The 13,433-nt window shown below is 42.1% G+C and overlaps 1 protein-coding gene across 4 annotated transcripts in view; it reads right to left on the reverse strand.

Annotated features, from left to right (window-relative positions):
- Positions 1–13,433, reverse strand: part of sgk3 (serum/glucocorticoid regulated kinase family member 3) — a 32,843-nt gene that overhangs the window by 14,769 nt on the left and 4,641 nt on the right. For 2 of the 4 annotated variants that reach the window (XM_088918727.1, XM_088918728.1), the window contains exons 1-5: positions 9,946–10,000; positions 4,799–5,007; positions 3,931–4,014; positions 1,982–2,054; positions 494–569 (exon numbers count right to left, since the gene is read on the reverse strand). In XM_088918727.1, coding sequence (XP_088774853.1) covers positions 494–569; positions 1,982–2,054; positions 3,931–4,014; positions 4,799–5,007; positions 9,946–9,982 — 479 coding nt within the window. In that variant the 5' untranslated portion in view covers positions 9,983–10,000. Of the gene's footprint in view, positions 1–493; positions 570–1,981; positions 2,055–3,930; positions 4,015–4,798; positions 5,008–9,945; positions 10,001–13,433 lie in introns of those variants that run through there. The other 2 variants (XM_088918729.1, XM_088918730.1) reach the window with 1 other exon arrangement.

Consider the following 13,433-nt stretch of genomic DNA (forward strand, 5'->3'; position numbering starts at 1 on the left):
ACCACAGAAAATGCAGACAATCGTCAAGTTTTATTTAGGCTTCAGTCCTGGAGTGATGATTTGATATAGTGGACATACCTGTGGTGAGAGATGTTTTATGGTATTGAGGACATACAGTATAGAAACCTTGTGTGCATATGGTGGAAGGAGACAGACAGGCAATACTATTTTGTATTATTAAAAATAAAAAACAAATTTCGGCAATAGCTTTACATCTGAAAGATTCCACTGTTTTGAGGCCATTTCTGCTCATTATTCCACTACCTCAATATCCATGATATAGACTGCCTCTCCAAATGAGGTGAATACTGGCAGACACTATAAAGCACATGAGGAGAAATAAACAGGTCCACCAAAGCCTTTTCAAATACTGGGGTGTGCTAAACTGCCAAGTTCTTGAATAATTTAAAAATGCAAATTGTGTTTTCTCCACATACCTAATATACTGCCAGTAAATATCTGTGAGAGATGAGGAAAGAAGAAAGATACTCACTGAATGCTCAGCTGTGAATGCGAGACTAGCCTCTGGATGAATTCATGCAGCCCACTTCTTCTCTGCTTTATGAATTCTGATGGAGAAGATGATCGTGGTTACAAAATCGAGGTCACCCCGGCACATTCCCCTATCTTTACTACCTCGGACAGATGCCGTGAACTGTTGCAGGCTTAAAAACAAATGCAATCCTTTGATCAATGGGGAACTTTCATTGTCAGCCTACTGCATCTTCCAAGTTTACAATGAGGAGAATCCACAAAACAAAAGCCTTCAAAAGCTGGCTGATGCAGGCTCCTAAAAATCACACAGGACAAGGAGCTGGCGGTGGGTCTAGTCGCTTGCAGCTTTCGGTGTATTACAGCCACACCTCACTCCTCCTCAGAGCCTCTTATTCCTAAAACAAGTGTTCTCAATACTTAATTGTACACACAGATAGAAACCTATGATTCCCAACATCTGTGTCCTTTAAAGAAGCTGTGATGCCTACATGAATTATGCAGAAGGTCGCTTGTTAATGGTCCTCCAGTTTGTAAGATTCAAGAGCAAAGAAAACCGGCAGTTTAACATGCAGCAGATTTGCATTTCAAAAAGACTGCACTGTACCTACAAAGGCCTATAAGTACCCCCACCTTCTGTGAACATATCGGCTCTTTCTTGCTGTGCACTGCATTGTAATCTTCTCTTTGGGATCAAAAATGGGATATTACTCTTCATTTTCCATGCCGTAAGCAATAATGCAACTCCACCCATTTTCTAACTGCTTTAGCCAATACAGGGTTGCGGGGGAGCAGGAGCCTAGAGCCTATCCCAACAAGCAACAGGTGCAAGGCAGGGTACACTCTGGATGGGACGCTAGCCTGTCGCAGGGCACACACAAGACACACGCACACGAGGGCCAATTTTCCCAGAAGCTCAAGTGGGTTTGGAGGAAACTCACACAAACATGGGGAGAACATACAATCTCTGAGTAGATACAACCCCAGATCTGCAATTGAACCTGGACTCCAGTGCTGAGAGGAGAGCAATGCTAACCACTAACTACTGTGTCACTGTGCTGCCCATAGTGTAGCTATTGCTTAATAATCTCATATGTAATAATAACCATTTGTTAACCACTCAATATTTCTATACTTTTCTTCCAGAAAGAACACAAAGCAAGGTCTTCACAAAGAGCACCTTTCAGCACAAAGGAAACTACTTCTCAGACTACTCAAAATCAATGATCTCAGTCAGTAGAAATAGTTTCCATATCCCACATCTCTTTCCATAGAAACCTAAGAAGGCCGAGACTGTGCCTTTCATACATGAAGAGCAGATGAATTTTGTTATGTTTAATTTTTCTTTTAAATAAGGAAATAAAGGAACATAAAATGTTACTTTACTGTGTCATACTACTCATGATTTCAGTAGTTCTCTAAACAAAATGTCAGAACTGATACACTCACAGGAAAACTTGTAACAACATATAGATAACAACATAAATACCTGGGTCAAAATTGTCCCCAAATATTCGCTTAGCTGGGATCTTCAAGTTCATGGAAGGAAACTGTTTCCTTAACTAGGAAGGAAAAATGAAAAAGAGAAACTTTAAAGGCAAGTTAAATATGATGGTGGAGTGAAACAGAAAGAGGGCTATTTTTACACTAAAATTACAGCCTCCATTCTCCATGTGCCGGCACTTCAGAGACCCTGACTCGGATACTAGGAGTTTGTATTTTAATTGGAAGGTCCAGGAAACACAAGTGAGTTACCGTTCTTTTCTTTGAGGTAGCTGGACCACAAACTAACCTTCAGATCTTCCCACAGGAATTTCCTTAGTAAAGCCTTTCCGCCAAAACATTTTAACCCTCCCCTTTCCCATTTTAACTCTCCTTCTTTCCTTCTTTTTCATCCTGTTGCTTCCCCCCCCCCCCCAATTTATTTTTATCTGCACAACTTCACACAAAAACAACATTTTACCCACAATGCTCCATTATGTCAACAGAGTAAAAACAAGCCTTTACAAGAAGCCTCAGATGTTGATTTACCACAGAACACTGAAGCTCTCAGTGTAACCATTTCTCTAAACACAACAAAAATAGTCTTTAACCCAGGTAGGAGCAATTAAATACTTATTTCAGCAGTTAAACTGCTATAAACATTTAGCACTAATGATGAGGGGATCATGAGGATAACTGCACCTGATAAAATATGCTGAGAGAAAAGTATTCAGATGGGGTAGCATTCAAAACTGTCCTCACATTCTTTAAGCACATCGTCTCAGAACACCTACAGTCTTCACTCTACAGGCGCCTATACCAAACATGTTAAAACAACTTTCACCATTCCTTTTTTCTCCTCTCATACGGTATTCACTGAGTTTTTCCCCCATATCTAAGGAGGTAATGTCAGTACAACCTTTATAAAACCTAATAGTTTAGTAGTTTTCTATGTTTTGTAAACAGAGCAGTCCTTTTCATTACCCCCAAACCTAGCTGGTGCACACAACCACAGATGGTCTTCACGTCTTCACAAGAGGGCTGGCTTGCCTTCACCTCTTGGGTTTACAGCATGCCCATGTGACCACTTCAATAAGTCTCTGCCAACACACTTCTGACCCAAGAACGGCACCGTAGGTTAAGTTTTACTTCTGCTATCTGCGTGTCTGTTAACATTGCCTGACTGCCCGGTCTCTTCTGCAAACGGACAAGTATAAAAAGTGAAAGAGGAAGGCCAAAAGACAATCTGACCACCTGGAATTCACACAATTTACTGGTACAGTACCTCTGGCAGCTCTGCAGTTCTCACACAGCCTGCAGCAGAATGGTTACCGATGATTAGCAATCATCAGACTGAAGATGGGGTTCTACTTGTTCTTCTGATTAAGAGACGCTAACACCAAAGATACTTTCCTTCTGAATTTACACCACCCCTACTTTAACAGAATTAACAGCTCTGTAGTATTTGGGACCGTAGAAGGCCAACAAATTACTGTAAACTGATCACATCCAACTGCACTGATATGATTATTAGCCAGAGACGCATGTCTCTGATCATTACGTCACTCTCAACAAAGGTTTTTATTGTCAAAATGCTGAGTTTTTAACTTTGTGGCTCATGCTTTTTTTAAAGAAAGATGAAGACAATGAAGATACCCAGACTTGGATACATTTCTCTTCTAATTTAGAGCTCATCGCCGTCTTGCTGCTTGAAGGACTGGCAAATGTGACATTCACGTTGCCTACATTATGGAACGAGGATCGTGTTTTAAGGCATCTTTCATTGCTGGCCACTGATAAGCTTTTGCTGCTAAACACACTTCATCACCACGCTTGCAGTGTAAACTGCAGTTGGCTCTAAACACCTCCCTTCACCCCCTCCTGTTAAACAGCTCTGGAAACACAGGAAACAAAACAGCACACATACGCGTCTAGTGTTATTTTTGTACAACTTACCGTGTTGTAGAGCTTATCGAATTCTGCATACCTCCTGAACACAAACCATTCATATCTTCCGACAGACACCAATACTTTGTAAACCTAGAAAAAGAGAAACCATGTTTGTCCGATCATTGCAGGAAAACGGGCAACACAAACACAGCATGTGCAACACTAATTAACTCGGCTCAGGTGTTCTCATACAGCTGGGTAGAGCAGAATTCCTGCAGGTCCATTCAGATGAGGGTTACTACAGTAAAAACCACACCAGTGCCATTCTATCCAACTGATCCAGCACTGTGGAGTACCAGCTGGGGAATGAGAGTTTGATATTACAGTCTCGGTTGAACGGCAGGTTATTTTAAAATTGCTGGCTCTGGGAGAGACGGAACATAACCACTGAGCACTGAAGCACTGAAAGGGCTTGCAGCATCAGCTGGGCCTGTAAAAACAGGATGAACATAAAGTATATCATCCTTGCCTCATCCTTCTAGAGTTTTTTACACACTTTTTCTCACATCGTGTCAAAATCTTGCGTTTACCTTCACGCAGGAGAACCTACGTGACGGGTGGCCTAGTTAAGGAAGGCCAGCTGAGATTAGAGAAGAAGATTAAACACATACTGTATCACACTCTGTGTATCACATATCACCAGCACTTGTTGCCTTTAATATGGCTCACAGTATTCAACGTCTAAATTAACTGCTTTACAATGCAAGGATAAATAATTCCTATGAAGATTCCATAATAATACCAAATGGTTATTATAATCCTATAAGATCAGTTCCCTTAAACAATTACTTTGAGAAACACTTTCTGTGTAGGCACCTCAAGAGCAGATTTAGGCCTATTAACAGAAGCAGTAAGGGAAGTGCCCTTTGCTCACAGTGTAGCGTTTCTTCTTGTCCCTCTGCTCATTATAGCAGGGGATGCTGACATTGGGGCAGCTGGCCTGGTCTTCCATGGCAGCTGCGCACAGGGGCAGGTCAAGATGAGCAGCAATGGGCCGGAGGTTGGAGGTCACATGGGTCGGCGGTTTCACAAGGGCCTGACGCACGCCTCGCGCACAGCGCTCCCAGTCCGCATCGCAGGGCTCTGCGAAAATAAAACCCGAAAATAAAGCATGCACGCACACGCAGACATATAAACACTTCAAAGCCCATGGCTCGTGGCACACGTGTAAAGTTCTGCTTTGTGTTTTTCTTTTTAAGTTACCATGCTGAGGGAATGCTGAACTATATCTGCAAAAGTCAAGGTGGGTTTCATGAAGAAGGATTATGCTTCACAGGGCTAAGACACTAATCATGCTCTAATATGACCTGCTCGAAGCATGTCCTCAAAAGCATGAAGTCCCCCACCATGCGGGGAAAAGTACTTCAAATTGCATCCTCTTTACAGCTTCAGGAACAGCAGTTTTTGAAATGGGTGACTCCGTACTTATTCTCAGGCTCAGTGACCCCCTCTCGGAACGGCTGAAGCCAAAATCCACCAAAAAGAAAAAGAAATCTCTAAAAAGGGGAAGAGTGAAGCACCTGTCAGGCAGACAATTCCGCCACAGAGAGGAAACAAGTCTTTTCCAGGACCGGTGGGAGATTCATGTGACTGGAAGTGCACATAAAACCTCACTGGTTTAAAAAAATACTTTAAAATCTCCCTGCGGGTAAGATCTATTTTCCAGCTCTGTAACACACGGGATTAAAAAAAAAACTTTTGTTCTACCTCCAAGGACTGTCAGAACTGGTTACGAGACACTGCTTCATAAACCCCAAGCGATGTTGACCACATTATGCTTGAAAAAAGTAACAATGAGAAAAACCTCATTTGGGAACAAATTAGATTACAAAATCTGACAGTATTGTGCCTTTCAATCAGTGTTGCTTGTTGCCAGTCTGCTCCCAAGAAACAGCGCCTAATACACCCAAGTAGTCTAAAATAATATCAGGTTACTGTTAACTACAGAGCTTCATATGGGTCTTCAACAACCCTGCAGGTGAGGGAGCACCAGTCGGGCACAGAAGTAGCTGTCAGCAAACCAGCATGTGCGTGGACTAAGTGCATACTCAAATGCACAAATTTTGCATTCTCTGCAGAGATAAGTCTTAATACGCTGCAGACATGCACCGTTAAGAGGAGAATTCAATACTGAAGCTTCTAACTACTGAAAAAGACAAATGTCTTTATTCGGAAAACACTTCCAGTGAAACCAATGCAACCGAAACCTACGGCTGCAACACTAAACACTAAATGCTATGCACTGTAAACGTCTGGGGGTGATTTTCTGTTTCGCAGATTGCTTAGGACCAGAATGGTAGGATTTCCTGTTTTCTGGGTCTTGGGAATGTGTGCCAGCAATGAAGCAGGTTTTCTGACATTCCTCAGACACTTTCTGAAGTTCCATTAGGAACCCAGGACTGAAACAGAAGCCATCATGGACACCTACTACTGAAGTGAAACTGAAACATGAAGGATCACTATTGAAGATTATTAATTTTTTTCCAAAAGATGCTCAACTATTTAAAGGAGCGGTCTTCCACAACGTGGTCTACTGTACATCTCTTTTGGAATCCAGATACTGCAACCAGTCACTGAAATCCACAAAGCTCACTTTTAATGCAGCGTTAGTTGGGTGTCTTTAAAGGTCCTTGTTTGCAGGGGCTGAGAAGAAGGGATTAGTTTGTCTAAGGAAACAAGTCAGACTCAAAAGGTAAGCTATAATACTCACAAGACTCCTGCTAGACGGCTGTTGTACCTGCGGAATCTCTAGCAGCCCGAGTGAACTTGCTCTGACTTGCACAAAATATTTGGCTATATTAAAAAAGAGCAGTCCTGCTGGGGCTTTCACAATCTTCTGGGATGCAATCATGTGCTAGCATGCATTTCATTCTTACATAGCTATGGAAAAGGAATACTTTCAGATTACATAAAAAGCTTTCCCCTACAATGCTAAAAAATAAAATAAAAAATAAAAGAAAGTTTCCAACCAAATGGAGCTTTTTTCAAATTTGGAAGTGTTCAATCAGAAACGGTATTTCATTACGCTGGAAGCTGATTAATACAGGGCGACATCAGATCTCATGTTACAGACACAGGAAGCAGAAAGGGTTAGGTTGTGTTTCATAGATAAACAATGAGGTCTTGATGTGGCACTTCTCCGGAATTCCAGGTCAGATCAAAATCTGCTGACATTCATCAGCCGTAAAAAAATGAAAACATGGAAGTTTAAACACTGCAACAGAATACCGCGACTCTAACAAAAGGTGCTTCTCAGGAACACATTGGAAAGAAAGGAGGTGGTGTGCCCTTCTTGAAGTGCTATCTGGCACCTGCTGTATTGAAGAAACTCCACTTCACTGCATCACATGTGGTCTTTAAAGCCAGTAACAATGTAACAAGTGCAAAATGTCTTTTTAAAGAAAAGAGACAAAAAAAGTTCGTAAGACCATTATTGCTGGGGGCCATTATCTGTATACACAGTATTTTTTAAAACACTGCAGAGCCACAGCTCAAATTCCCCTCTCTGAAACAGCTAGGAAGGAGAAAAGGCAGAACGACCTCTGGGTTAGAGACTCGGGGCCTGTTGAACACACAGGACTGACTCGTCCATTTCCTTCAGATCACAATCTTCACACCTGCTTTACGTCACCTGGGAGCACCACTGCTGCTAGGTTTAAGCTTTAACATTCACATTCTTTCACATCTTGATGCCATTTCCAGACGTGATCCGAGTACACGCTCAGGAAGATGGAAACAACCATCAGAAAGGCAATTCGTGGCTTCGGACCAGCAGACTAGCAGCTTGGTTTGGAAATGAACTCAACTTCACAGGCGTTGCTTGGAATTGGCGTTTCCTATATGGGGGTCAGCCTATAAGCTCCTCGATTTTCAATAGTGAGAAAAGGCAGTGAGATCAGAAGTCCTTCCATCGATTTCCTAACTGTTTTATCCAGTTCAGGGTCGCGGGAGGGGGGCTGGAGCCTAACTCCGGGCGAGCAACGGGCAAAGTCAGGGCACACCCAGGACAGGACACCAGCCCACTGCAGGGCCACACACAGAAAACAACCACAGACACGCGCACACTCACATCAGGGTCAGTCTTCCCAGAAGCCAATTAACCAACCAGTATGTTTTTGGACTATGGGAGGAAAGTCACGCGAACGTGGGGAGAACACACAGACTCTATGCAGAAAGGACCCCCAAGGCCCAGAGGACGCGGAAGCTCTAGATAACCCCCCCTTCTTTTTTTTCCAGCAGCTCTTGGTGTGAATTTGTGAGGAAGCGAGACACGATTTAGCCCCAGCCAGCGGAAATCATACTGGGACATTCCCTGTTGTTTCCCCAAGCTAAAGTGGCAACTACGTTTTAAAAACCACCTCACTGACAGTTCGTAACCACACACAAACAGTAGCCGCTGAGCACCAATGTACATACTTAGTGAACAGTTAGAAGATGTCCATGCAATTGTAATTATGATTAACCACACGTTAACCCCTTGTGCAAATAAATCACATAGAGCAGCACAAGTCCAACACCAGGGAGAGAGAAAGAATATAACACTTTTGATAACTAAATATCTGAATGAAATCTTCCAACGATTAGCTAATAGCCACCAAACATAATTGATAAGCTGAACAACTTGCTCACATTTTGCCTAGCGGAAGAAACACTTTAGATTCCACAATGTCGGGCTTCTCCCTTTGGTTAAAAAAAAAAGTTAGGAAACTATTGTTCCCCCCTCCCACCTTCTCTTTTCTGTTCAATGAAGAAGGATGTAGAATAAAAAAAAAAAAACAGAAGTGAAAATGGTTTCAAAGGACTGACAAAATTTCAGAGGTCAAAGCTTAAGTACATTTGCAAAACACCAGAGATCAAAGCTTAAGATCTACTCAGGCAGCCCTTCTCGGTGATTCTAGAGTGAGTCTAAGTACTTTTAGTTTCCCTTCATCCACAGCATCTAAATTTGTCCGTAGGCTTGACCAGATCATCACCTAATAATGCATGGGTCTATCATCATTCAGTTAACTATGGTACAGTATCACATAAGCAAAATAGACTGTACAAAGACCCAAAAACATAGATAATGGACAAGGAACAATCTTTCATGAAATTATGAAATTGCTGTTAACATGATTGCGGTAAATACCCACAATACAGGAACCTGGACAGAGCAGTCCAATCACTTAACAAATGTTTCAGACAGGTTTGCATTATTGCTGCGCAATGGTTTGAGGTTATGAAACAGTCATGAAGAAGTAAGAGCAGTAGAAATCTAATCACTTGCAAGGAGGCTGCCCAGTTCCTTTTTGAGTGCTGTAAACAGACACCCACTTACAGCACAGCTCACTCTGTGGAGGCTGCAGACAAATTCAATTGAAACTTCATATGTAAGAGGCTGAGGGTCTGCTCAATTACAAAGTAGTTCAGTTTACTGTAATGGCAAACAACAGGACAAGGTAGATGTTACTGACAGTATTTCAAAGCAAACACCAAAAGACCTGTTGATGAAGCGGTATCTTAAACTTGAAAAATACACAGAAGATGATTTTGAACTTTTCTCCAAATACATGTAAATTCTGCACATAGCAGCTGAAAGTGAGTAAATAACATTAAGGGCATTTTCAAGACAAAGCAAAATTCAGTAAGCTAATATATGTTTCACATGAAACACAATTTGAACATACCCTATAAAATAATGTGACCATCTTGTCAAAGTAAAGAAACTATACTTATTAACTTTCATTTAATGTTGTTTAACTTACTATATTAAGTTGCATTTAACGGTCACTATTGTTATTGCCTATGTTTTGTGTGTATTTTGCCACTGTATTGTGCGGTGAGATTGTCATGAAAGGAGCTATGTAAAACATGATTATGATACTTGCCATCAGCGACGTACCGACGTACGTACAGATACCTTGCACAGTAAGAGTATTAAGGAGAGATAACACAGCTCATCTAGGTTGCAGTGTTGCACACAAACTATAGGGAGAAAACTAAACTCATATGGCAACAAGCAAAACTGTACTGTCGGATTACCTGCTAAAATGTACCGTTGTAGCTGTATTTTTTCCATTTTAGCATTGAAGTTACAGCCTGAAATACCACTGAAGAGCAGTGAGGCTGTGCCTCTGGGCAGTGTGATTTACTTTGCATTTTGTCTGAGATGAAGTCCGGTTTCCTGTTTAACAGGACAGCATGTTCATCCCTCTGTCAGGAAAGCCGGTTTCTTCCACTCTTTGGGGTTGTGGGCCAAAGGAAAGGACGAGGACGATAAACATGTTTGTCCCGAATGTCATTGCAGCTTCACTTTTAGTTATCTGGAAAATTGTACCCAAACGTTGATAGGCCCATAGATCTCGGCTGATTTAATATCGGTTTAAACAAGTTAGCGTTCATATCATTGCAGCGCCACATTTTAAAATTGCAAACACTTACTGAAACTGCTCAGGCACAGGTCTCACTGCCCTTTTGAATTCTGATAAGATGCCTTGACCACTGCCGTGCTCCTCTAAAAGAAACAAAACACTTGTCTTTTTGACTCCTTTGGCTCTAGAACACCCAAACCCGGAAAGACCGGTCAAATGACAAACGACTCCCTGCATAGACCTTTTCCTCCTTTCTGAATGCAGTCCATCAGGTTTGCGCAAACAGAGTGAAATATCAGCCAAGAGGATCTTATGTGAATTCCACAGACAGGGGGGTGGGGTGGGTCACAGCCAAGTGAAAATAATGCACACAAAAAACGAGGCTGCTTTCTGAACAACCTGAAGATCTAACATGTTAATTCAACTGGTGAGGTGGATTCCCCACTTTCCCATCTGATGTGCTGTGCAGAAGGGCTTCTGGTGCATAACTGATAGCACACATCTCCTAGCCAGGTGCAGGAGTTCAGTAGCAGTTTAAATGCCCCCCCGGCTAAATGGAAAGTGCTCCTGAAATTTTTGAGACTTACAGAGATTACAGAAATGCAATTAAAGCATAAAACCTTAATATAGACATGACCTTAGAGGTTCTGAGGTTTTATTGTGACACATTAACCATTAAAGCGTGCCACAGAATGATTCATTAGCCCCAATTAAATCACCTGGTTTGCAATTGACATCCTTTTAAAGATGCGGTGGACAGGAATCACAAAAAGCTGGGGCTCGTGCTGCAATTTAGAACTTGGCAGGATCAAAGCACTGTCAAAACAAACTAAAAAATAAGGTTTATTCCATGCTGAGAAGAGAAGAGAGAAAACACAACTTTTCGGCTGTGGAGCCTTCTTCAGGTGTGAGGGGAAACGTTGTGTTTTCTTTCTTCTCTTTTCAGCATGGAACAAACCTATTGCTTGTTCCTTTGCAGCCTACGCATGCTGAAGCAGCTCCCCACCTAAGAAATAAGGTTGCCGTCAATGCAGCGAGGCAGATTGTAAGTTGTCACAGGTAACTGGATCAGACAGAGAAACATGCCTGCAGTTGTAAATCTAACCCAGGAAAGCTCTCTCTGTAGCAGGGGTTCCTAATCCTAGGCCTTGAGACCCACACGCCTGCTGCTTTTTGTTCCAGCCGAGCTCTCAGCTGCGCAACTGAACATTGGATTGATTTACTAATGGCATTAATCTGGACTGTGTGACTGTGTTTCGGCTCTAAGAACTTGCTGGAAGTTGCCTTTTGACTATTGCGTTTTCAGAAAAATATAATCCCAAACGTTTTGAGTCGGAAAAATACTTGTACACATTCCAATAAAGCACCTTATTAGTTCAATTAAGGTTTCAATAAGGTATTTAAGCTCAGTTTGAATCCAAACCAGCAGGTGTGTGGTTCTCCAGGCCAAAGGACTAGGAACTTCTCGTTTATACTACTGCAGCCTGTCTGGCTGACTTCTGTGGAAAGCTACAGGTGGGGTCAATGACCGTATACTGTATCTAACGCTTGATAAGATGAATGGTAGATGACAATGATTACTTCAATGAAACTGTAACAACACATTTCAAAGCCACAGCATTGTCGCAGTCAGAAAGCTGTATTACTGTACTATAATTAAACTCTATTCAACGACTATGGGAAGCCAGAAAAGGCTGTGATCCCACTCTGTAAGCACAAAGAAAAATACCTGCGCAAGAAAGCATAATAATCATTCATGTACATAAAAAGTACTGTGGAAATGCTCACGAGAAGATTAGACTTGGGGTTTAAATCTATCTAACTGTTACTAGAGAGTCGAGTAGGGAGCTGTGTAGGCTGCAAAGGAACAGGTAAAGGTTTATTCCATGCTGAAGGGAAAAGAAAAGAGACAACGTTCTGGCTGAAAAGAAATGGAACTCACCCCTGAAGAAGGCTCCACAACCGAAATGTTGTGCGTCTTTTCTTTTCCTTTCAGTATGGAATAAACCTTTACTTGTTCTTTTGCAGCCTACGCATGCTGACGCACCCACCTACAGTACCTGACAGTCTCGCTCAGGTATACTGTACACAGGTTGATTCTCAGACACCTTCCTTGGTCCTTCTCTGAGAACTCTTAGAGAAAGTATGAAAACATGAAATCCTAGTGAAGCAACCGAGGTAAAAACACAAAATCCAGAAAAACTAAAAACTGAGAAGAGTTAATAACACTATTATCCTGTTAAAGATGGAATGATAAATGTCCACAATACTTCTTGCATAAACAAGTACGCTATTCTTTTAAAGCCCAGCAACACTTTTGTACATTCAAGTAAATACGATTCTCTTGAAGCACCTTTTTTAATATTTTACTGTAACGCCTCTGCTCTTTTTTTTTTTAGCAGAAATATTCTTTGGATTCAGGATAAACAATCTTAAGTTGATATTGCTGATTTTAAGGTACAGAAAACCCGACCAGGCTGAAGCAGAACGCATTGTATTAAGTCAACGGTGATCAGGCTATAGAGAAAACGTGGAGCTTCCCTGCAGGACAGAGAACGAGATGGCAAACATTCATTACAATTCCAAGACATATTAACTTTAGTAACTCTCTCCAGGAAGATCTGCGTAGATTTGACATTTGAGGCGTGCAAGGAAAATGTATTTCTCAACAGTGCACACGTTTAATGGCAAATCAAAACTATTGCTTCTCTAAAGCTTTGCTGGACTGTGGACTTCGCTGTGCTAGCCGAAGAGCCCAGCAGGATTTAATATGTCCTCATGGTCATGCTGACGTCCGTCTAGCTAGATCAGTAAAGCCTTTCTTGAAGCACAGTCCCTCTCTATTCCTCCCACCCCTGCCTACTGTACTGTGCACACTCCATTCTTCACAGTTCGTCCTTCCAGAAAGTGCAGCGCATTTCTCGACAACCAACACATCACACGTGGAACCTTTCCAAATTCCAGCCCTCTGCTTCTGGAATGCAGCGACACTCCTCTCGCCCAAACGACTTGGCACAAACCTCGCGCTCCGTGACTGTGGCGCGGCTGGCGCTGCCCGGCGTGTTTGGACATCAGAATGACCACTCCATCGGGCGTGACATGACCAATTAATTCATTTCTTTCTCTCACACAGATTAAGGCGGTCTAGGATGTGGTTCA

Source organism: Atractosteus spatula, chromosome 6 (genome assembly GCF_055471065.1).
Source record: "Atractosteus spatula isolate fAtrSpa1 chromosome 6, fAtrSpa1.hap1, whole genome shotgun sequence".
Classification (NCBI taxonomy): domain Eukaryota; kingdom Metazoa; phylum Chordata; class Actinopteri; order Semionotiformes; family Lepisosteidae; genus Atractosteus; species Atractosteus spatula.